General features: G+C 33.8%; 5 protein-coding genes across 14 annotated transcripts in view; all 5 read right to left on the reverse strand.

The window, feature by feature from the left end:
• Positions 1 to 5,493: 5,493 nt before the first annotated feature.
• LOC131656447 (uncharacterized) lies at positions 5,494 to 6,425 on the reverse strand. 2 transcript variants are annotated; one of them, XR_009300107.1, is made up of 4 exons: positions 6,284 to 6,425; positions 6,004 to 6,192; positions 5,845 to 5,917; positions 5,494 to 5,759 (listed from the first exon to the last, which is right to left on the reverse strand). XR_009300107.1 is itself a non-coding variant. In XM_058926167.1 (3 exons), the coding sequence occupies exons 1-3, from the start codon at positions 6,353 to 6,355 to the stop codon at positions 5,514 to 5,516; spliced, it is 666 nt and encodes a 221-aa protein (XP_058782150.1). In that variant the 5' UTR covers positions 6,356 to 6,425; the 3' UTR covers positions 5,494 to 5,513. The 2 variants fall into 2 exon arrangements, 1 of the variants encoding a protein (XP_058782150.1); XM_058926167.1 differs by having other exon boundaries at positions 5,845 to 6,192.
• Positions 6,426 to 7,594: 1,169 nt separating this feature from the next.
• Positions 7,595 to 9,389, reverse strand: LOC131658683 (uncharacterized). Its single transcript, XM_058927952.1, has 3 exons — positions 9,227 to 9,389; positions 8,244 to 9,101; positions 7,595 to 8,172 (listed from the first exon to the last, which is right to left on the reverse strand). Exons 1-3 carry the CDS (start codon positions 9,387 to 9,389, stop codon positions 7,595 to 7,597), a joined length of 1,599 nt encoding a protein of 532 aa, XP_058783935.1.
• A 462-nt stretch (positions 9,390 to 9,851) lies between these two features.
• On the reverse strand, positions 9,852 to 10,793 carry LOC131658684 (uncharacterized). The gene has a single exon (XM_058927953.1). It carries the CDS (start codon positions 10,791 to 10,793, stop codon positions 9,852 to 9,854), a length of 942 nt encoding a protein of 313 aa, XP_058783936.1.
• An 11-nt stretch (positions 10,794 to 10,804) lies between these two features.
• LOC131658686 (uncharacterized) lies at positions 10,805 to 12,131 on the reverse strand. The gene is made up of 2 exons (XM_058927954.1): positions 11,836 to 12,131; positions 10,805 to 11,750 (listed from the first exon to the last, which is right to left on the reverse strand). The coding sequence occupies exons 1-2, from the start codon at positions 12,129 to 12,131 to the stop codon at positions 10,805 to 10,807; spliced, it is 1,242 nt and encodes a 413-aa protein (XP_058783937.1).
• Positions 12,132 to 13,902: 1,771 nt separating this feature from the next.
• Positions 13,903 to 24,551, reverse strand: part of LOC131662249 (uncharacterized) — a 30,385-nt gene continuing 19,736 nt past the window's right edge. Inside the window, exons 1-10 of one of the 9 annotated variants that reach the window (XR_009301465.1) lie at positions 21,892 to 22,079; positions 16,793 to 17,233; positions 16,116 to 16,383; positions 15,924 to 16,014; positions 15,698 to 15,828; positions 15,270 to 15,426; positions 15,018 to 15,156; positions 14,805 to 14,925; positions 14,501 to 14,709; positions 13,907 to 14,404 (exon numbers count right to left, since the gene is read on the reverse strand). Coding sequence is in view for 7 of the 9 variants with exons in the window: in XM_058931977.1 (XP_058787960.1) it covers positions 14,506 to 14,709; positions 14,805 to 14,925; positions 15,018 to 15,175; positions 15,270 to 15,426; positions 15,507 to 15,628 (762 nt within the window). In the remaining 2 variants the exon portion in view is untranslated. Of the gene's footprint in view, positions 14,405 to 14,500; positions 14,710 to 14,804; positions 14,926 to 15,017; positions 15,176 to 15,269; positions 15,427 to 15,506; positions 15,673 to 15,697; positions 15,829 to 15,923; positions 16,015 to 16,115; positions 16,384 to 16,792; positions 17,538 to 21,891; positions 22,080 to 24,551 lie in introns of those variants that run through there. The other 8 variants (XM_058931982.1, XM_058931980.1, XM_058931983.1 and 5 more) reach the window with 8 other exon arrangements.

The raw sequence follows: 24,551 nt of genomic DNA on the forward strand, positions 1-24,551 counted from the left end.
CTTGGACGCATACTCTGGCACAGTCATGTTACCTTGTGTCAGCTCCAAAAATTCAATCTCTTTCCTGCCTCTAACATCCTCAGGAAAGTACCTCCGCAAGAATTCTCTCTTGAACACAGCCCAAGTGATTGCAACACCTGCAGCTTGCAGTTCGTCCCTACTAGCCATCCACCAATCATCGGCTTCTTCAGACAGCATGTGAGTCCCATATCTCACCTTCAGATTTTCGTCACAATCAATCACCCGGAAGATCCTTTCAATCTCTTTCAGCCACTTCTGGGCGCCTTCGGGATCGTGAGTGCCCTTGAACAACGGAGGGTTGTTCCTCTGAAAACTATTCAGCTGCCTGTCGGCACCAATTCCAGCTCCATTGGCATTCCCTCCCAGCACACCAGCAATCATGCCCAGAGCCTCAGCGATAGCATCATCGTTTCTTCCTCCTCTTCCAGCCATTGTTCTGCTAAATATCAAACAATATCTATTAGAACAAGAAGTATCGACAGTGTCAACCTTACACTAATCGCATACGAGGGATTAACCGACACTAAGACTCTGACTCAAACGACCGACAATGCTCTGATACCACTATTGTAACACCCTTCTAATACCCCGCATAAATAATAAATAATAATCAGAGTAAACATGAAAAGGGCATTACAACTTCCAAATAATTAAACAATAATACTCATGTCATGCCATAAAGGAGAACGTCAACCAAATTTATTCAGATTAATCATGTTAACACAGCGGAATTATCTATAACATCTGAATAACAAACAACCAAGTCACAGACTTAAAGCGTCAACATAAAAATCCATCCAAAATAAAAAGTTTAGCAAATAATTCTAAACGACGCCCCCAGTGTTACACGACCAGAGCATGACACGGACCCAACTGACTCAAACACTACTTGACGAGCTAATCCTCACCAAGTACGAGAGCTACTCCTCAATCTGAAAAATAACAACAGTAAGAGTGAGTCTCATTCACATTTAACTAATGTTATAAGATATAGATAATAAAATATCATTTCACATGCCATTCACCCAATTACAGTTATGATCAGATTCAAACCATACCATCAACAAGCAAACAATCAAATTAACACATATTATAACATTGGACAATCTTCCATTCATGTTATAATAGCAAAATAGCCTAATACAATGCAACTACATGCATGTGGTACCAAAATCTGGGATAACCCAACTCACCGACCCACCATCGTCAAGGATACGGTAACACCCACTCACTAATTCCACACAATGGGAATTAGCTACCACTGATCCACCATCGTCAAGGACCAGCCACAAAATGATTATGAATGCATGCATCAACCATAACATGCTCATCACCCACATACATCGATCAATGTCATAATCATCAATAAAACACATATTTCATACCAACAATACATGTATAATAAACACCAGTTATAACCACCTCATCATACAGGTAAGACATTCATTAGTGTACCTATAAGCATATCCCACCACAACAAATAAGATCGAGTTTTTAAAAAATAATTCAAGCCACAACTCAAAACACCATTTGATTGTATAAATTATTTGATTAGCTTCGCTGTACTCGAAACGGCACCAAAATCCGGTTTACGGTTTAAAAGTTACACATTTTTAAAACTTTTTAAAATGGACAGTCGCAACAACTAACAGCACGCGGCGCCACACACGGTTCGCGGCGCGGAACGAATAGGAACTACGCCTTCGCGGCGCAAACAAAGGTTCGCGGCGCGGAACGAATAAAAACTACGCCCTCGCGGCGCGGTCATATGTTCGCGGCGCGTACTGAGCGCAACAAAGCTTCCTGGCCTTCTGTCAAGCTGTTCGCGGCGCCAACTCCTGGACGCGGCGCGAACTGGCGAATCCCAGCGCTCCGAATAGCAGAAAACAGCCTGCGATTTTACCCTTCCTTCACCAAATCATTACCAATTCAATCCATTCCAATCAGATTTTCGCATACAGTACAACAAACACATATTATAGCACATTATAATACATTCAAACCATCCAAATAACACCATTACACGAATCAGCATATTCATTACGTGTAAATCCTCCCAAAACCTAACATTTCTACAACCTAAGCACAACCCAATTGGTACGGATAACACGATCAATTCTATCATATTATCTATAATCCCATAATAGAAGATAAACGGAAGAGTCCCCCCTTACCTGAAGGTTGATTCTTCGTTCCTCCTCGGTCGCACTTCTCCGTTCCTCTTCTCTTTTCACGTTCAGACTTCTTTTCCCAATACTGTAACCTTCTCTATTCTACCACTCCTTCTATTTTATTAAGAATAAAATAAAATTATTTTAATTAGTAATAGGGCCTACCAATGCACCCCCTCCCTTACTAACCACAACTCAAGCCCAATTGCTTAATTCCTCATAATTCAATTAATTTAATTAAATTAAATTATGAAAATAAATGAAGTGTTACAGGCTGCACATATTTGCTATATATATATATATATATATATATATATATATATATATATATATATATATATATATATATATATATATATATATATATATATATATATATATATATATATATATATATATATATATATATGAGAGCATTAGGTATAATAACATGGAGAAATATCTTTGTTTTTTATTAAGAAAATATTTGATCAAATCTTGCTATTTTTGACTTGAATATTTCTCAATTTTTTCAATAAATATCTCATGATTTATAGGTCAATATTTGCATAATTTTTTATTGAGAAACTTTCTACACCATGTCTTTTATATTATTTCTTTATTAAATCTTGAATAAAAAATGAAAATAATTCAAAATAAAACTAAATAATAATGTTACTAGTAAAAGGTGGCGTGGTGGGCTCTTGGATACTTCATGGATATGTTTAGGATCAACAAACTTTGGCCCATTTGGTTAAAAACTCAAAATTCATCACTTAAGGTTTTATGATTTTCTTGAATTTTGCTCAACTTCAACCATGCATATCTCTCTCAATTTTGGTCCTATGAATATGTTCTTGATCATCTTAGAAAGCTTAAAGAGTCCTCTAAGTGATGCATTCGGTTTCATATCAATTGGAGTTTCCGTGCTCAAGTTATGAGCGTTGACCCAAAAGGTATTTTTTATTGACTTTTTGGAGGACCTATAATCTCTTGTACCATATCTCCCAAATGAAGCATTTCTAGCCTTGGCTTGTGAGAGACATAGTTGTAGAGAATCCAATTTCCTTCATAATAGGCTTTGGTTGGGAAATTTTTGATACTCCATGTGAAAGTTATGACCAGTCAAAGTTGAGTTGACTTTTCCTATAAAAAACCCTAATTTGAACCTTTTGATTTTGTTCATTTCTGAGTTTTTATTAATGGATCATGATCAACCTTTGATCAAATGATGTATATAACCTCAAATAATTGATGCTTACCTAAAGTCATGAGTTTTGACTGTACTTCGACCATAGTCGACTTTTAGGTCAAACTAGTCGACTATAGATCATCTGAGCCATTGAGTGAGCAATCCTTGGAATAGAAGCTTGACTTTTTGACATGGACATTCCTTGAGACATATGAGGTACCTTGAATCATTGAAGATGAAGTGAAGAGGAGGGCAAATTTTGGGGTATGACATCTGTCATTAGAAATGTGATAGCAGATAATGTTTGGATGCATGTAAGATAAAGATGATAATAAGTACGTAATAAATAATGATAAAAGTGTTGTGATAATAGTTAAAATGTTTAGAAAGAATAGTTTATCGTTGTTCTTCTGGATGCAGGGAAGAGAAGGATGGCAAAGAATGTGATATGCGAAAGAAGAGCAAAAAGAATCAGAAAGGGCCAAGTTCCATTGTCAAAGAAAGGTAAAACATAGACATACTATTTGTTAGTTAGATATTTATTGTTTGTCTGTTATTAGTACTGTGATAGCAGGTAATGTTTGGATACATGTAAGATAAAGATGATAATAAGTACGTAATAAATAATGATAAAAGTGTTGTGATAATAGTTAAAATGTTTAGAAAGAATAGTTTATCGTTTTTCTTCTGGATGCAGGGAAGAAAAGGATGGCAAAGAATGTGATAAGCGAAAGAAGAGCAAAAAGAATCAAGAAGGACCAAGTTACATTGCCAAAGAAAGGAGTTCGGACAGGAAGGGCAAAGGAGTTATGGTCGAAGAGGAAGATGACCACATTTCAATATCATCCGATAAGGAAGGGTAAATATAATAATTTATGTTATATATTTAGAAGCTAAATCCAAATTAATCGGACAACCTAAATAGAAGTGTCATATTTGTAGATGTATATTCCGTTTTAGTAATATATTTTAGTTAATAATAGAATAGTTATAAATGTTGATTTGAAATACAGGCATGATGATTGTTTTGTTGTAATGCAAAAAGAAAAAAGCTGGACTAAGGTGGTTACAAACCCACCAACAATGGGCACGCAAGTTCTTGTAAGTCCTTAAGTAAACCATAATTGTTGTATGATTGTAACTAAAGTGACTGTAATTAATGCCTTGTGCTAATGTGATTAATTTCTAATGAATTGTAGCAAATTCCTGTTAAGGTCATACTGGTTGTGTATTGGAAGGCAAGACTACCATTGGACTGTATGACACGGACAAACGCAAGGCCTACAATTGTGTCCTGAAGAAGAGAGAGGATAAGAATGAAATGTTTCTTTGCAGGGGCTGGTATGAGTATGGGAAAAGCAGGAAGTTCAAGAAAGGTGATGTTCTAAATTTCACCATTAGGTACCCACCTGTTGAAGAAATTTTGGTGTGTATTGTCCGTGGCAAATAGTGAAGAATTACCTTTGGAAACTTGTATTTTGGGTTAGAATAGTGTGACTTGAGTTGGTTAATTAAGTAAGTTTGGATGTTTTTGTTGTAAAATATTTGTGATGTAGGTTGTGTGGTTAATGTCATTTTGAAGCTTATAAAGATGCAGTGAAGTTAAAGTGTATGTGATTGTAACAGAAGTATTTATGTGGAAGGGTAGTACGTTTAGTGGTTATATTCATGGAAAACCAAACTCGAACGTAATTGTACTTTGGTATTGGTAAAAATATTAGTAATATTATATAAATGGTTGTTGGTTAAATATATATGATATAGTACTGGAGTAATAATTTTATAACAGTTATAATGTTGTTATTTATGTGGTGGTGTATTTTTGGTATAAATATTTTGGCATAAGTTGATTTAAGAAAGTGTTGAGATATAACTAAACATAAACAAATTATTTTATGAATATCTTTGTTGAATAGTCATAAGGAGTCTTTACAAAGGATAGATGGTACGGAAGTATCAATAAGCAGCAATATGTGAGCCTGTAATAATTAGTTGTCTGTTTATATAAAGTAAAAAAATAGTATAAGCTAAAAATGTAGCATGAATGTAATCTGCCATCTTAAATTTGTTTAAGCGAATTGTATATTATTGAACAGAAATCAAATAAAAGACTAAAGATTGTAACGTGGAATTAAGATAAATTTGTTAAATTAATGGATTTTATATACATGACATTTTTTGTTCGGAGACCTGATATCAAATCTAAACCTAATCGTGTCACCAACTTTGAACATATTGGTTTGACAGAATTCTTCCCAGTCGGGTCCTAACTTTGTGGGGTATGTAGTGTTTATGTTTGCTAATTCCAGGATTGTCCTCGTACCATTATCACAGCACAAGTTGAGACAGTTGTAGTTGTAATCTTTTAAAATTTCAGCAAAGTCCTCCTCCAATCTCTATTGATAGTAGAAATAAAAATAAATCAAGACATAAGAACCAGATAAAGCTTAAATGAAACTATAAAATAACATATGATCTTACCAATTTTGTTTGTGATAGTTCAACATTTGATAGACCAAGGTCGAAAACCATAATGTTGTTTGCGCCAAAAAACCTGCTATGGTAAAAGGGTAATTGCTCGATTTCCACTATATTTTTGATGTTGAGAATGCTAAAATTGTCATTCATATAGTAACCCACCTCAAGAACAACATTAGAGGGGCAATTATAAAATGCTTCAACGTCTTTCCATCCACTAATTATAAGTGGATGAACTTCATCTTTGTTATAGATTAGGCCGTGATGCACACCTTGGTTGTTGAAGATGGTCCATGTTTTTGTTATGCTTTTGTTAAATCGACATATAAAGGTGGGATCAATTTCTGTAAACTTTTGTCAATTCATATAGAATTTATTTAAATAGGTGTGTTAGGAAGATATAAAAGTATGAAAATAAAACCCAAATTAAAAAATTTGTAACCTGTGAAGACAGCTTTGCTATTGTGAAGGAGTATTCCAATTCACTGTGACATAGTTTTCCTATCAAAGCCATATGGAATTGGTGGTAGTTGTTGTTGGGATAGAAAAAGATACTTCAATATTTGTGGTGTATCTTTACAATCTAAGGAATGATATTTAAAGGGAATTGCATAGGATACCATAATTGAATAGTGGAAGCAAATAATGATAAATATAGTGCATGGGGCCCAAATAATGGAGTGATACATAGTGCATAGGATACCATATTTATAAGGAGTGATACATAGTGCATGGGACCCAAATAATGATAAATATAGTACAAGACATATATGCTTATTGGATAAATATGACTACAAAGTCATTGAAAGTAAAAAATAAAGCTTATCATTGCATGTGAATTCCGCTGGAACCACATATATGGCAATGGTAAAAGACAAAGGAATATATTCCATAAGCATGTGATATGTTGGGAACTGGTTATGCATAGAACATGTTGCAAATATAATAAAATAGTTGTGCTCATATGGGATAATGCCAACAGCATGTGACTATATACTACCAATTATAAGTATCACGTGAAAGTCTATATGGAAAGAAGGAAAAGATGAATAATTGAAGACCTTATTATAAAGTAAAAGCTTTGTCCTACACTTAAGAGGAATAAAACAGGAAACGATGGCTTTGTCCTACACTTTGTGATAAAAAAACTAATATAAACATTGGCAAAGATGGAAATTGAAGCTTTGCTATGGAAAGAAGTTATATATTTCATTCTCAACTGGGATGCTAACAGAAAGAAGGCTTGAAACTCAATTTATAATTTCAGGTAAAACAGTTATGTAGTTTTGATTATAATGCTTTGATTGTGATTAAATTATGAAAATCATGTTAGTTTAAGTGGTAAATATTTTACCTCATGTTCTGAAAGTATGTTTTGGTAGGTGTTTGAAGGGTAAAAATTGCAACTTAATTGACATATTGAATGCAAATTTTAACTTAACGATAAGTAAATGAAGAGCAAAACAAACATAGATTCAAAATAGAAAATAATGTTGGCAATGTTATTGCTACAGATACAACAATATCAGTTAAGATTGAAGTTCAAAAATGTTGGGATCCTGTAATTTTGGATGATCTGCACAGGAAAGGTAGGTTTTATTAGAATGCAAAACATGGTAATGTAAAGTAAATATAAAAGACAGTAAGTATAATATAGAAAATCTTATCAAAAATTAGTGATAAACATAACTTATTATTCAATGCCATATACATCCGGAACAGAGAAACCGAAAAAAAGAGATATATGTACCGTCTAAATGTTGTTAAAAACTTCTTTGTATACAACATTACATGTTGAAAGCTTTGGGGTGTTTTTATCATCATGTATCAATATCTTGATACCTCTTTTTGTTGTAACTCTTGAAACGGAAACATAAATTTGTCCATGTGTGAAAACATCCCGAGGTATATAAAGTCCAACCCAATCCAACGATTGGCCTTGTGATTTGTTAATGGTCATGGCATAGGCTACAATAACCGGAAATTGACGTCTCGATAACTTGAATGGCCATGGAGATTGAGATGGGGACATATCCATTCGCGGGATGTATATAACCTTTCCATTATTGTTATCACCCATCAATTCGGCCTCAAGAACATGAGTAGCCATTTTAGTTACTATAAGCCTCGTCCCATTACATAGACCTTGTGATTGATCAATGTTTCGCATAAGCATGATTGGTATTCCAACTTTTAACTTTAAGTGATGGTTGGGTAGGCCAGAAGTTCTTAAAGAGCTTAGGAATTCTGGGCTCAGCACTTGAAGAATTTTGCTGTCATGAATTTCTGATCGATCAACTGAGTTAGATCTGTAGTAATCTCGTATTTCCCCTATAAAATTTTCCATTAGAAAAGATATAACAATCTAAAACACAGTAACTATAATTAACGCAAAAGTGTACCTGACATCATGGCAAGGACATGGTCATTGATTTTGTCAACAATGTCTAAAGTGGAAGCAAGAATGGCCCTATTTTTGAGATAATCACACGATTGGTAACAATTTAAGAAATCAGGATATGTACTCTCGACGATGGAAAGAATAGGGTCATTGAAGTTTGTAATTAACAGTTCGGGCGGTATGTCAATGTTGGCATAACTGTCATTAGGTTCCGAAATTCTTCCCTCTCCTATCTTTAAAAGCCACTCTGAAAAATCTGCAATTTCATTTTTATCTTGTTCACTTGGTCCGCTAAATAGATGCATGTTTTTTGTCAAATTCAAGACTTTAACATAATGCCAAATGTAAGAAGCGTTAATAGTTGAATGGATAATTTCAGAACGGCTTCCTCCGGGTACAACGGGTAATATCTGACGGAAATCCCCACCAAAAATCACAACCTTCCCGCCGAAAACAGAATCGGAGTTACTGTAATTACTCATGACATCGTTCAAAGTCCTGTCCAGCGTTTCAAAACAATATTTGTGTGCCATTGGTGCCTCGTCCCATATAATTAGCTTTGCCTCCCTCAGAAGACCAGCGCTGTCGTCATTGAAATTAATTTTGCAAGTTGAGTTTTCAACACATGGAACCGACAACTTGAACTTTGAATGAGCTGTACGACCTCCTGGCAACAAAAGAGATGCTATCCCACTTGTTGCAACAGTAAGACAAATCTCATGCTTAGATATCAATGCACTTGCAAGTGTTCTCCACATATATGTCTTACCGGTTCCGCCATAACCGTGCAGGAAGAAGACACCACCTTTCTGTTTGTTAACGGCATCCATTATTTGGTCGTAAATCTTCCTCTGTTCATCTTGTTAACACCATAATAACAAATACTATAAAATGATATTCATGCATAAATGATACTTGTTGATATTTGTTTAAGAAAGCATGTAAATTAGTAATAAGAAATATGTTTATCTTAGATTTCATTACCAGTGAGACATTTGAATAGCTTATCAAATTCCGCCTTCATGTCCTGAATATTGTACTGCCTTTCATCGTATATAAGCCGGTTTCCCAACTGTTGAATAACATAGCCATTTGGATAAGGAATGGGCTTGTAATCATGTAGAGTACGATGGTTCAGTTGCAGCATTTTTTCGATCTCTATCAATGCCAGCTGCTGGATTGCCTCATCCGGTAATGTTAAATTTGTGCTCCGTTGAAAAAACGTGTCGTTGTAGTAAGGTCACAACAATAGGTTACATTATGCGTAGTACTGTTATTGTATTATGTGGTAGATAAGAATATAAATAGCATGGGATGTCAAAGTTAGTGTACTTGGATTGTTGGCAATGAGTTTTTGCTCGTACAAGAGACCATCCGACAATATAATCCATGATTCTTTCCATACATGAGCAGGACGGTTTACAGCACCTGATAGCAGCATAACAACAAACAGCTTCCTAAGATAATGACCTGTCCCCCAAGCACTTGCCTCCTTTAACGCACAAATGTATTCTTGATCATCATCTAAAAATCCCATTGTAAAGCATGCTTCTCAAAAGGTTTCATATTGTGTTTCACCGACCTTCCTGATTTCTTCATAGCTAGTTGGTCACTTTGCTACAGTCAACATCATCCGCAAATAGAAAAGTTCACCGGTTGTCAGTGGAACCCACACCAAACGTCCGATAGTGAACCCTTTTTTTCGTGGCTTCCACAATCTGTTTCTCTTAACATAAACAAACTTTGTAACGAATTCACCGTATGTTAATGATTGGGCTTCCTCATATGTTCCATTTGCTACCAGCCAAGACGTGAACATAGATTCTGTGACACTTGCATTTTCTAAGACATTCTCCATTTGTTCACAATCGTTGTAATAGACAGCCTTTTCACCAATGAGATGGAAAAACATTCGCTCAACAGCAGGTTTCCTTCCATGAACCTTGTATGAAAATATTCGCCAACAGGCCTCACTCGGAGAAACATACCTACAATCGAGATATTGTTTGATTTCATCTACACATTCATGCTGTTGTCCGGTGTTAGACCTAGAAGCAACCACACTTGCACTGATTCTGTCATATCCTTTGTGAATGTATTTGAATAGATACTTGATAGAAGTGCATTGGTTACACCATTCCATATTAATATGTGCTTGATATTTCAACAATAACCAAGTGTTATAGGGAACCACATTTCTATTATCCAACTTGATATTATTTTTTGTAATTTCATGTGTGTTGGATCTTCTTTTATATAATGGATAACCTTCAGCATTAACAACTGTATCTTCGATGAAACTTTTTGGATAATATTTCGAACATTGCCGATTTCTCATACATCGTGAATTAGGCCGTGAAAGACCGCACAGTCCATGTATCATATGTGATTTTACCAATGCGTATAAAGCAGGATGAAGTATAGGATCAGGTATCTCGGCACAAATGATGTTATCAATGTCGGACGGTGTTGGATACTTGCTTTGGGGGTGCAAGAAAATCAAAATGTGAGCATGGGGTAAGCCTCGCTTTTGAAACTCAATTGTATACATAACTGGAAAAGTTAGAAACATATTGGGGGGAAAAACTTACATGCCAATACTTTCCCAAGAATATGTTTTTTTGTTAAATCAACCATAAGCTCTTTAAACTTGATGTTGAAAACTTTCGAAACAATGTCAGGCCTATCATGTGGTTTTAAGTTTTTCCTGGACAGCAACCGTGTAATCTCCGGCCAATTCGGGTTGCATGTGAAGGTGATAAATAAATCTGGGAAGCCCAATCTGCTTGAAATTGCCATACCGTCGAAGTAAAGTTGATCCATGTATCGTTTGCTACCCACAAAAGAAGATGGCAGAACAACACGTTTACCTTGTTTGTTACCTGGATTCTGGCCTCCTTCCTCACACCTTGCTTGCAAATTATTGTATTTTCCGACCCTTAACTTGGATTGATTTTTTCTCAACCAATTGAGATGTTCTGATTCCATCATAGTGTAACCATCAACCAATAATTGTTGGAAAAGTTTCCTTGAGTACAATAATGTTTTAGGTTCATGTTTGCGTTCTTGGAGATGAAAACACAGCCAATCCTTGATAGATTGCCTATTTTTCCTTGTAACAGTTGTCTCATCTTTATACTTGTGAAGAATATTATTCCAGTATCCATCTTCACCATAGCAAAAAATCAATGGGTATTGATATGAAAGATAACTTGGATTGAACTCATCTATCCTTTGTAATTTACCACTCCGATATTGGACAATAATGTCTCTCTTTTCACCTGTGTCAATATCACCGACAATAAGGGTAGCAACTTCCGCAACGGTTAGCATATTATACACACGACCATCGTCATGTCTGTCACTGATAAGTTTCAGCCTCAATTCGACGTATGGATTGGCCTTAAACATATCACGTGCCATTCGAAATGCTTTGGCAAGAACATTAACTTCATCTAACATACTCTTTAACTTAGCTACAATAGATGTTTCAATAGATGTATTGTCCCTGAAAAACATAGTAGCAAATATAGTGTTATCTGTTAAAGTAAACGTAGAAAAACATTGGTATTTAGGAGAAGAAACTTCATTACTTGAAACAACGCATTCTATTTGCAATCTCGTGGTCAGTGTCGTAAATGTACAATTGGGCATATTGTGGTAGTTGACCCTGTGGTGGTATAAGACTGCCTATTCGGTGACATGTTTGACCGTGTAGGCGCATCGTTGGAGGACCTCCCCCCTTTGGAATTTTAGTGTCAAATTTCATTCCCGGAGAAGTAAACGAAAACATTGCATTGTATGTTCGTATGTTGGCTAGGAAGTTTTTGCTTTCAGGATCAGTTTTGTGATGAAGTAGCTTTTCCAACAGTAACGGTGGTTGTTTCATGTAGGGTACAACAATTTTACCGCTCCTGCAACACAATTCAAACTTTGGAACGGTAGTATGTTTTCTCATATTTGTGCGCTCTGCATACCACACACACAGGGTCACCAATGTCAGAATAAGCTGCATAAATAAGATATATTAATTGTTTTCAAACCGGTATCAATTTACGCGAATATTGTGTAGGAAGAAGTTAAATAACAACTTACACTGGTTGTGTTGATCATGAATATCATCAGGTTCTATAGAGTCATCTGAATCAGAGTTGTGTCCAAATGAGTCGCATTCTTCAAAATCTCCTATTCCTTCATCAGAGGAATAATCAGGTATAGATACATTAGGAGTAGGAGGAGATAAATATGCTGGGCTTGATATTTTAGGAGAAGTGTGTGAATTGTTAAGAGCAGTAGGGGTAGAAAGAAGTAGTTGAGTTTGACCGATTTTTTGCCGTTTGCCGATGTTCGATGATTCACCTACATGGAACGATGGGGATGTCTCAACATTGTTGAAACGTCCGAATAGATTCACCCCATTGCCGGCAAGAAATCTTGATCTTTTTTTGTTTTGTATTATGGAAACATGTTGTTGAGATGGCAGAGTGTGGGAATCGTTAGAGATAGCATGCTGGAGGGGAGATCTTATTGCTGTGTACCTGGAAAAATCAGTGAATGTTCCAGCAGAAGGTGTTGATGTTGGCTGGTTTTCTTTGTTATGGCCATGGTTAGAGCGTTTATTGTTTGACAACAAAATCCTCCTCCTTTTTCTTGCAAGAGCTGAAGTGGAATTATTTGCATCAAAGGGGTTGCCATCCATTGAAATGAACTTAGTTTAATTGAATAAATTGATGGTATGAAGTGTAGTTGATAGCAACAAATGGGATGGAAATAGAGTATCTGGAAAAATAGAACAAATGTGAGATATGAATGGTTTGAATAAAGGAGGCAAGTAATTGGTCCTTGTTCTTAAAAAAAATAGAGGGAAATAGAATATCAGTTAAAAAAAGCTGGGAAAATTTCAAATTTGAATTAAGGACAAATATGAAAAATAATGTAGAAAAAGTCAGCCTTTCCTCTACATAAATAAACTAAATAAGAAAAAATCAAAAATAAAATAGTAGGGTAAGAATAGAGGTAGTAGGAGGCTGTACTTTTGTGTTGTTTTATGTAATCATTGTGCAGAAAATAAATCATTTTATCGATGGAAGTGAGACATGAAAGGGGGCTAACTTTATTCAAACGCCAAAAGCAACCCAATAGCCAAAAGCAAGTGTCTAATTACAGTTTATTATAAAATTGACCATAATATTTGTCTTAGCGTGCAACTGTATTTTTTCTCATGTAATATTTGTCTAAAAATTGTCTATAAAGTGACCATAATATTTGTCTAATGTTAGCCTAAAGCCATACATTTAATGAGCCAGTGGTTTTGGACTTAGCCTCATGCAACCATAAACTTAGCATGTAGTATTTTTTAACGTAACTTCAATTGTGTTGTTAGCAAGAGTTATAGACAACCAATATATATATATATATATATATATATATATATATATATATATATATATATATATATATATATATATATATATATATATATATATATATATATATATATATATATATATATATATATATATATATATATATATATATATAATATGTAACTTGTGGTGATGGTATAAAGAGATATTTGGGTAAATATTTAAACAAACATTTTTTACATTCATAAAATATTACAACCAAATAATGTAGTGGAGTAATAATGTTAAATTGATCGGACAGTAGTATAGTACCGAAAGCATACGTTAAATTGATCGGACAGTAGTATAATACCGAAAGCATACGTTAAATTGATCGAATAGTAGTCGAGTAATAATGTAATATTACAACCAAATATGTATTTTCATAATTGAATCCATACATAAAATTTCCCAAAAAAATAGCAGCCATGACCATGTTATAAACTATTTTTCAATCTTCACTAATTTCCTAGTGATCCTCGTTGGTTTCGTAAGTTTTGTTGAAGACAAATCTCCTTCGTTGTGTGTTGCAAGGCTGGTAGATTCACTGGATGGATCCGGGTTCTGTCTTTTTGCCGTAGGTGTGACTGGTTCAGGGTGCAATTTAGAAGTAATTGCAGGATCTTGCGGTTAAAAATAGGTGAGAAAGAAGTACATTGATGTAGGAAAATAAGTGGCATTTGTATAGGTCTCAAAACAACACCGTAACAATGTCGGAATCATCAACAGGAGCAGCCTCATCAACACTCTCCTTGATCTATAGACATGATGAATAAAAAATCAGAAATAATACTCGAAATGTATTCGACTAATATAGCAGAAAATGTTAGACACAACACAAGAGAAATCTTACATGGTTCACAGGGGGCATAGTTGATGTGAATTAACTGTAGTTGCAGCCACCCATTCAGGTTTTAGTTGATTAACAACAGGTTTATCTTTCACTAACATGATGACCGAGCAATTTGTCCAATCTGGTTGCCACTTGACTTTGAACGCAAGTTCCTGATCCAGCAGCTTGTCAAGTGCCAGGGGAAAATCTAGGGGATCAAATATTCCAACCTACAAAAAAATGAATATATATACCATGAGTTATTATATGCAGTGTTGAACCAGCATGTTTTAAAATTCAAAAGAAGTTATATTTTTGTCGGTACCTTAAACATTGTTTCGCGCATATGAGCAGCCGACACTTCCAATAGTTCCTCACTCTCCTTGTCCCACAAAACAAACTTGCATTTTGTCCCAGCATGAACAACATCCACCTCTATTTTATACCTAAGTTTGTATACTTAAAAATGTAAGTTCACATTTCAAAGATAAAGTTGCTGTGAAAATTAGTTTATCAAATAAATAATTGGTGGTTATACCTGAATATGGCGGTTTTCGTTTCATGGCCCTTTGTACACTTGTAGGGAGGTTTATCACCAGTGACTTCATTTGGGCATTCATGGCATGCCTGGTAGTACCAGCCATATCTTGATGCAAATATTTTCGTAATTGTAGCAACTGTAGCACAAAAAGTAGTCTGAGTATAAAAAAGGGTGGTTAAGGGAAAATCAAATATAGTATAAATGACAGAACTCAATTATTCGCTTAAACAATAAATGCAAGATTACTACCTCTTTCAGTTTAACAATTTGCTCAAGATGAAGAAGCACAGCGTTAGACAACAATTTTTGGGAAGGTGATTGGCAAGAAGTGTATGAGTTTTGCGACCTGCCCTGAGACTGTTGACTGCGAAGGCCTGAGACAACCATTAGAGTATCCTGTGTAAGCCTGAAGACCAAAAAAACAGTCAGTGTTAATTATGCAGAATCATACCAAGGGAAGGGTAATGCGATAAACCAAGTGAGTACAATTTGGAAAATTGTTTGATTGTTTCCAAATCTTCATTGATAGCCACTTTGGTGACATTGTAAGTGTTGGTAATAGATAATGGATATTTGCTTGCAAAGACAAAATAAGTTAATAACAACATTGACTTGAAAACATAAAACACACTTTATGAACCGTAGCAATCAGTTTGAAGGGATGGAGTAAAATATACCAAAAGCTTCTTTGACTTTTGCATATTGAATCAGAATCACAACCGGAATGGAAGTATCGACTTGCTGTTCAATGTAGTTGATAAACTGCACCGCGTACGCCTCCCATAACGTAACCGTTATAGTGTTGTTGCTAAAATTTGCACATTTAAACTAACATATCAGGCAAAATATAAGCTATTAAGGGCTACCATTAAGATGTATGAAAGGTAAAAAATAAACTGACACCTCAAGTCGCGAATGACAAAGTTGACCTGTTGTTTTTTACTTCTAACCTGAGCCTGTGTGTACCCAATTTCATCAACCAGTCCGATAACATCTGTAAAAGACAATGGATAAATGGTGCAGGTTGAATGAAAGATCAGATGCAGAGTGCTACATATAAGTTGAGATTGTACAAAACATAATATAGATTTTTACCTAAAAGTTGATATTTATTCCATTTCCCAGTTAAAATATCAAGAAAAGGAGTGAGTCTGCAAGCCTTTGCCGAAATCTGATGCACGTTTCTATCCCCAACTTTGGTCCCACCAGTAAATTTAAGGAGGTACTTGTGAGCAGAAGGTTTGAACAGCACATCATTCAGCTGAACTTGGAAGTTTGCAATAATGTAAGTATCGTTCACAACAAAGAGCGAATCAAAACTCTGCCTATACATGGGAGGTACGATAACATGGATATCACTTCCCTACAAAGGTAATACAAACAAAATCCATCAATATATAATAAATCATAAAATATAACCTACAGCCAAATATCATAAATCATAAAATATAATCCATCAATACAAAATCCATCAATATCACCTCCCTACAGCCAAAATATTAACCTTTCAATACCAAAACATACTATATCAAAATATAATAAATCATAAAATATAATAAACCATGGTTATTGTAAAAAAAACAAAAAGATTCAACGAAAACAACATAAATCATGGTTATCGTAAAAAAAGAAAAAATTCAAAGAAAATCTATAAAATGTTAACTCATGTTTAACCTTCAACAACGAAAAAAATAAGAAACATTTCTTACTAAACTAAATCAACAGTGCAAGACTGATAAACCAACTTTTCAGGAGTTATAGTTGAAACTAACCTCAGAATCATAAACAACCATTTCAAAATGTTCCTTGTTGTTCGAGATGACACTCCATTTGTGATGTATTTTAACAGCAACTTTCCAAAGTTCTTTTTCATCGTTAACATCAGAGATTTTTTCCAAAGGTCGTGCCATTGTCTTGCCTAAAGTGACGGGTTTAAATGATGGCTACAGATTAGGTGGAAGAGGAGGTTGTATTGTCAAAAAATGGTTGAATGGTTAGCAAGGTTTTGAAAGAAGTAGGTTGAAAGAATGGTTAGTGATGGTAGACGAAGAGGGAGAAAAACGATAGAGTGCAGATGTGAGTTGAGTTCTGATTGGAAAGCAACATTAATGGGAGTAATGAAAAAGTGAAAATGGGTACAGATACTGTTTGGAAGAGGATACTGGACTATTTGGTTCAGTTACATTAGAAATAAAAGTGCAGATAGTACATACCTTGGCCAATAGAGAGAGAAACAAATGAAACCATTAGTTAGATTGAAGCCAAAAACAGATTTTAGTCACAAAAAGTATTATTTAGACACATTTTGCCCCCAAAAAAAATAGGTGGAATTTTTTAAGCAAAGGGCAAATGGGTCTTAACAAGGTACACTTGTTTTCTTATTTTATAGATTTCATTTTTTATTTTTGATATTAATTTTAAATGGTTTTTTTATTATGTAAATTCAATCATTAATTTAAAATAATTAAAATGAATTATAATTATTTTTAAATAATAAAAAATTAAATAAAAAATTTTAAACTTAAATATAAATAATAAAAAAAATTACTAATATAAAAAAATTTATTAAACATAATTTAAATGATAATAATATTTATACAACTTAATATTTATAGCAGGAAACAAATCGTAACTAGTTAGAAGGGTCTGCAGTGTTGGGTCATGCAAATATTTTTTGCGCATAAGCGTTTATTGATAGATCCCACGTCGTCTTTTTATTTTCTCAACAGTGTTCATTTCAATCCTAATGTGAATACTGTTCGGGCCACCTTTTTGGTTTCGTCGCATCCTTTTATTATGCAAAATAGTATCACCGTGATATTTAGGTCATATATCTTCTTTAGGAACACCTCTGTTCGTAAACTTTGAAGACACTTAGAGCATCTTCAATGGTGGTATTTTCTTTTGAGTTCTCCACCTAGACATGCCACATCATAGTACCATTGCATTGCAATGCAACTATGAAAAAATTGTAGTACCCAATCAAATTAGTTTATGAGGTAAAGTTGTGGGCCCAATAATAACTTTTTAGAATTATACAATTAAAATAAAAATTATAAAAATTATTTTAAGATGATGTGGCTAGTGGGACCCATAAAGAACCCAAAAATGGGTTACACCATTGGAGATGCTCTTAGAACTTTATACACATGAGGGATAAACACATTAAAATCGTGTCGGGTGTGATAACAAGCTGCAATAGCATGTGAGAAAGGCACATAAAAAGTTTGAAATTATTCACAGTTACATGTTTGTTTTTGGAGGTCAATGTTGAAATAACCAAGTGGCCGACACTCGTTATTATTAACCGTCTCTTGAACAAGGAAATATTTCGTCTCACGATCAAAATCCAAGACTTTATAACTGTAGGATTTTCTACTTCTTTTGCAATCCCTTTCACGCAGTTATCTATGAATTCCTTCCCCGATGACAACATTTTTGTCCAATCATGTCCTCGCTTCCCAAACAATATTCCCATCCTACAGTATGTTGATCTTACTAGTGTTGTAATAGGTAAATTCCAGGTTTCCTTCAACACCGAGTTCAACAATTCAACAAGGTTGGTTGTCATGTGACCCCATTGTTTTCCTCCATTGTAAGCTTGCTACCATTTTTATTTTGCAAGATTATCTATCCAGTTTAAAGCTTCCATGTTTCTTTGGCGGATCTTCTCCCAGTAGTACGCATATGTAGACTCATTCAGCGCATACCCTTTATATGCATAATTAAAAACTTTAGTATAAAAAATATGAGTTTAAAAGTTGAAGAGCTTGTAACCGTAAAAAATAGATAATACATTACCTATGTTAACAACTTTCTTGCAAAGGTCTTTGTCCTTGATCGCTCGCATAAAGTTTTGTACGATGTGCCTGATGCAATACACATGTACTGATGGAGGGTTTTTCCAGCCATTATACGGGTTGTTGTATGCATTCTTTATGGACTCATGTCGGTCAAATATCAAACATAGATCGGAATGGGGTGTGATGTGGAGTCTCAAATATTTCACAAAGAAACTTCAAGCCTTTCCTGTCTCACCTTCAAGCAATGCAAAGGCGATTGAGAAAATGTTAGAAATCTCATCTCGTGTAACAACCATTAGCAATGTGCCCCTATATTTTTCATACAACCATGTACCATTTACTTGCACTATTGCTAATGGAAAATATAGGAGCATATTGCTAATGGTTGTTGCGCAAGATGGGAATAATATCATTTTCCTAATCCCCTTTGCATTAGTTGAAGGTGAGACAAGAGGGGCTTGGATGGAGTTTCTTTCTGAAAAATTTGAGACTCCACGTCACACCCCAGTCCGATCTATGTTTGATATCTGACCGACATGAGTCCATAAAGAGTGCATACAATAACCTGGACAATGGCTAGAAAAATCCTCCATCAGTACATGTGTATTGCATCAGGCACATCGCACAAAACTTTATGCGAGCGATCAAGTACAAAGACCTTTGCAAGAAAGTTGTTAACATGGGTAATGTATTCTCTATTTCTTCCGATTACAACCTCTTCAACTTTTAAACTCATATTTTTAATACTATAGTTTTTAATTATGCATATACAAGGTATACGCTGAATGAGTCTACATATGCTTACTACCGGGAGAAGATCTGTCAAACAAACATGGAAGCTTTAAACTGGATAGATAATCTTGCAAAAGAAAAATGGTAGCAAGCTTACAACGGAGAATCATGGGGTCACATGACAACCAACCATGTTGAATCGTTGAACTCGGTGTTGAGGGAAACTTGGATTTTACCTATTACAGCACTAGTAAGATCAACATACTACATGATGGGAACATTGTTTGGGAAGCGAGGACATGGTTGGACAAAAATTTTGTCATCGGGGAAGGAATTCACAGATAACTGCATGAAAGGCATTGCAAAAGAAGTAGAAAAATCTCACAGTTATAATGTCTTGGATTTTGATCGTGAGAGGAAATATTTCCTTGTCCTAGAGACGGTTAATAATAACGAGTGTCGACCACTTGGTTATTTCAAAGTCGACCTCCAAAAAAAACATGTGACTGTGGGAAATTTCAAACTTTTCATGTGCCTTACTCACATGCTATTGCAGCTTGTTATCACATTTAACACGATTATACTGTGTTTACCCCTCATGTGTATAGAGTTCTAAATGTCTTCAAAGTTTACGAACAGAGCTTCATCAGTGTTCCTAAAGAAGATATATGGCCTCAATGTCAAGGCGATACTGTTTTGCATAATGAAAGGATGCGACGAAACCAAAAAGTTGGCCCAGACATTATTCACATTAGGACTGAAGTGGACATTGTTAAGAAAATTAAAAGACGATGTGGGATCTTTACGTTTGTAGAAATCCAATTACAAGAAGAAACTAAACCATAAACAGAGTAGATGCAATGGTATAAATCACTTCCATTTAAATATGCATCGTACAAACAATTTCTCATTGACTCGCGTCAACATCAATATGTCCCCAACATGGCAACTGGATCCCAACAATTTAACGAAACGTTCCAACAACAACCTAATTATTCCCAAACTCCTATTCCCCAACCCTTTCAAAAAATCCTAACCCCCATCATTCCCAACAACAAACTCATATCCCCTACATTTACCCACAACAAACTGCTTACACCCAATACATGTCATCTCACTCCCAATCAAATTACAATTACGAAACGCAACACCAACAAACATTCATTCGTCCAACCATGCATTTCACACCTGCTCCGCCACCAAACTTTGATTCCCCCTACATCTAACTTAACCCTTCAACCTCTAACACCCAACCACCCTCCATCGATTATATTACTACTGTGTGTCAGTCAGACCCATACACACAATCCACTATTAATTTAGACTTGGATCTTAATGCCAATGATTACAATTTAACAAATGCTATTTGATCTCCTCTTCCGCCTCCAACTCCAACATAAGAAACACAAGACGATCCTCCACCACCAACTCCAACATAACAAGAACAATATGGTTGCGGTTTTCGGGTACAAAGACATTATAATTGTGGTACCGATAGTTTTTTGGATCCTTATTAATTTTTATATGTATAAACTGTTTCAGATGAATATAAATGTAACAAAATTAATATTTACAATTAATATTAAATTATTTTTTTTAATATTTACAAATATTTTTTATTAATTTTTAACTATTTCAAATTAATTATTAAATTAATATAATAAAAATGCATTTAAAATTAATATAAGATATTAAAAAACAGAGAGAAAAAAGTAATGCATTTACACTAAATGAGATGCTGGAATAGAGGGCCTAAAGAAATTGGATCTCTTACGCTAGAAGACCCAGAAATATAGCATTCTGAAATATTTTTTTCAAACGATTGGCATTTCTAAAATTTAGTTTCAGGGCTGTGGCATTTCTAAAAAACATTCCCAGAATGCTTGTAGTTTCAACTTTTAGCCTAATGTAGCCTTTGTAAAATATCATCATGCTAGATTTTGAATATCAACAATATAGCTTTTTTTTAAGTAAGATCTCGGAGAATTAAAAGTTAGACTTTCGGTGAAATAAGAAAAATAAAAGTTACATCTTATAGTGATATCAGAAAAATAATTTGAAGGGAGACTAAAATTGTTGTTTCCTTCATATAAAATAAAAGAGAAAATAGAAATTAAATTTTATAGATCATTCCTAGATTATTCCTAGGTTTAATAGAAAAACTAAAATTGTTGTTTCCTTCGTATCAAATCTCTCCATTAATAGATCATTCCAGGATTTAATAGATCTTGACCATAGCAATTACATTTTTAATTATACATACTAATAATAAGCATTTGATATAAGAAAATAAAATGAATAATATTAGTTATGAGAATAGTGTTAAAGAGCCATACCTTACTTAATCGAGAAAATCATAGTAGTTGTAGTTGTTCAAATGAAAATCATCATCCTCAATGTTGCATGAATCTGTTCACCCTGCATCACTTGAAGATGGAACATTTAGGATGCTGGTAGTACAAACTTGTTATTTGTTTGTCGAGCAAAAGAGAGAAGTTTACAAAACAAGAAGTAAGGTAACGAGCTAAATAAGCAAAGTTGGTATTATTTGAATAAATATATGGTAGGTGAGACTTAATAAATATTACAACCTCTCTATTTGCTTTTCATCAATTTTGCAGACCTCATTATGTGAGGTTGCTATCAGTACAGGGACCACTCTGATATATCACACCACTGAATTTGATATAACTTGTCCATGTCTCGTTGCAAATTTATTTGGTATTTTCAGGAAAAGTTAAAGTACATATTTTTATTACTAACCAAGAAGTTATAAATATTTATTCTCTAAACTAGTAACAAACCCGTGCATACGCACGGGTTCTGATCTAATACGCGAATTTGTTTACATAATATATTTATTTTAAATAAAATATTTAAAAAAAAATATTTAGATCAATAAAATATTTTTCGTATATAAAAATATTTAGATCAATAATAATTTTTTCCCTATCATTCTTGGATCATAAATATTGGAATCATAAATATCATATTTCTTATATAAAAATATATAGACAATAATATTTTTTTCTTGTATTCAAATATTATTTATGTTTAGGTATCATTTACAAAAATAGATTATTTCCCATATACCATTTTTGATTAAATTTTTTTATCATAAATACCATTTTTCGTATATAAAAATATTTAAATCAATAATAAATTTTTTCCGTATTATTTTTGTTTAGGTATCATATATAAAAATATTTGAATGAATAGTAAATTTTCGTATAAAAAAATATTTAGATCAATAATAGATTTTTCCCCGTATACCAATTTTGAATCAAAATTTTTTGGATCATAAATACCATTTTTCGTATGTAAAAATATTTAGATCAATAATAAGTTTTTCAAGTATTTAAATATTATTTATGTTTAGGTATCATTTACAAAAATATCTGGATCAATTGTAAATTTTCGTATATAAAAATATTTAAATCAATAATAGTTTTTTCCCGTATACCATTTTTCAAATAAAATTTTTGGATTATAAATATCATTTACCAATTAAAAAACCAACAATTTTAATAGGTGTTAAAAAAATAAGGATGAATAATTTTGTAAAAACCAGAACCACTAATTTTCTTATAATATATTAAAAATAATAGGTGCTGCAAGAGAGACCTTTGAAAACGGTGGCATTGAAGTGGACTTAGAGAAGAGAACCGTTCATCTCCCGCGGATTTTCATATAGTAAGCGCGCTACAAATGCCACATTGTTGGGATTTTTTTTTTAATAACCAAGTTTTTCAAAAAATTTCCGCATATAACCAAATTTTTAAAGTAATTATATAAATGACGATTTTTTTTCACTATTTTAATACATTGTCGCCACTTGCATTGGCGAATTGCAAATTGGGGCGGTTTAAAACCCCCACAAAACATTTTTATTAAGGTAAGTCGCCACTTGCATTGGTGACTACACTAAAAATTTTAATTTTCTTAAACTTTACGGCGGTTTTGAACCCCCGAGTTTAAATAAAACTTAAAATTTAAGTGGCAACTTGCCTTAAGAAAAATGTTTTGCGGGGGTTTTAAACCGCTCCAATTTGCAATTCGTCAATGCAAGTGGCGACAATGGGTTAAAATTGGGAAAAATGGTCATTTATGTAATTACTTTAAAAGTTTGGTTATATGCGGAATTTTTTAAAAAAACTTGGTTATTTAAAAAAACAATCACATTATTGAGTCAAGAATATACTCAAAGAATTCTACACGATCACTACAAACTACACATGAATGGAAATATAATTATGAATCAACAACAATCACTACAAACTACACATGAATATACTTTAAGACAAAGCATTGGCATAAGAATATGGATAACTAAGCACTTGCAGTGATGCACTGGACTTCTTGTTGGCATATATTGGTCATTAATGTAGCTTCAGGTCCATAAGCCTGAAAAGAAAGCCAAACAGATCTGATAAAAAATTTACTAAAAACAATTTTGTGAATATATATGATAAAAAAAAGGACTTATTAAAAGTGTAACTATGAATAGTGTGAAATATAAAGTATATAAGTACTTGTCTATTTGCAATTATAGGTTGGACATGATATTGGACAGTACTTTGTTCAACAATAGTTATGACCATCTCGATAACAGACGCACAAAACCATTGCCAAACATGCAATTGTCATAAGACGGAGTTTAAGTACCTATATTAAAAGAATGTAGTAATAGCTACACGAGTTTCCTTGGTTTTCTGTTTACAAATAATCAAAGAGCTATTTAAATTTCATGTGCTAACTTAGTACATCTTGTTTATAAATATAAGATTTTGTGTTTGACCAGAATGATTTTACTCTCCAACAAAAGAATCCATAATCAAAATAGTTATCATAACAACACCAATACTGAAAGATAAAAAGGAATTCATACCAATACTTTTGCAATTGGTTCAAAACCACTAAGTCAAAAAACCAAACAATATATGAAGGAGTCGCTCTGGATAATCAGACTTTCAAAAACCAAACCAGTTTTGAAATT

This window comes from Vicia villosa, linkage group LG3 (genome assembly GCF_029867415.1).
Source record: "Vicia villosa cultivar HV-30 ecotype Madison, WI linkage group LG3, Vvil1.0, whole genome shotgun sequence".
NCBI lineage: Eukaryota > Viridiplantae > Streptophyta > Magnoliopsida > Fabales > Fabaceae > Vicia > Vicia villosa.

Bases quoted from the DNA above. Each gene is read 5' to 3' on its own strand.
- LOC131656447 (XM_058926167.1), bottom strand. From the start codon at position 6,355: ATGGCTTTGATAGGAAAACTATGTCACAGTGAATTGGAATACTCCTTC. The intron at 6,193-6,283 runs GTTACAAATTTT...AATTGACAAAAG, and splicing joins TAGCAAAGCTGTCTTCACAG to TTTACAGAAATTGATCCCAC. The intron at 5,760-5,844 runs GTAAGATCATAT...TACTATCAATAG, and splicing joins AACTATCACAAACAAAATTG to AGATTGGAGGAGGACTTTGC.
- LOC131658683 (XM_058927952.1), bottom strand. From the start codon at position 9,389: ATGCTGCAACTGAACCATCGTACTCTACATGATTACAAGCCCATTCCT. The intron at 9,102-9,226 runs GTAATGAAATCT...GGTGTTAACAAG, and splicing joins GCTATTCAAATGTCTCACTG to ATGAACAGAGGAAGATTTAC. The intron at 8,173-8,243 runs GTACACTTTTGC...AAAATTTTATAG, and splicing joins TGTCCTTGCCATGATGTCAG to GGGAAATACGAGATTACTAC.
- LOC131658686 (XM_058927954.1), bottom strand. From the start codon at position 12,131: ATGAAACAACCACCGTTACTGTTGGAAAAGCTACTTCATCACAAAACT. The intron at 11,751-11,835 runs GTAATGAAGTTT...TATGTTTTTCAG, and splicing joins AATAGAATGCGTTGTTTCAA to GGACAATACATCTATTGAAA.
- LOC131658684 (XM_058927953.1), bottom strand. From the start codon at position 10,793: ATGTATACAATTGAGTTTCAAAAGCGAGGCTTACCCCATGCTCACATT.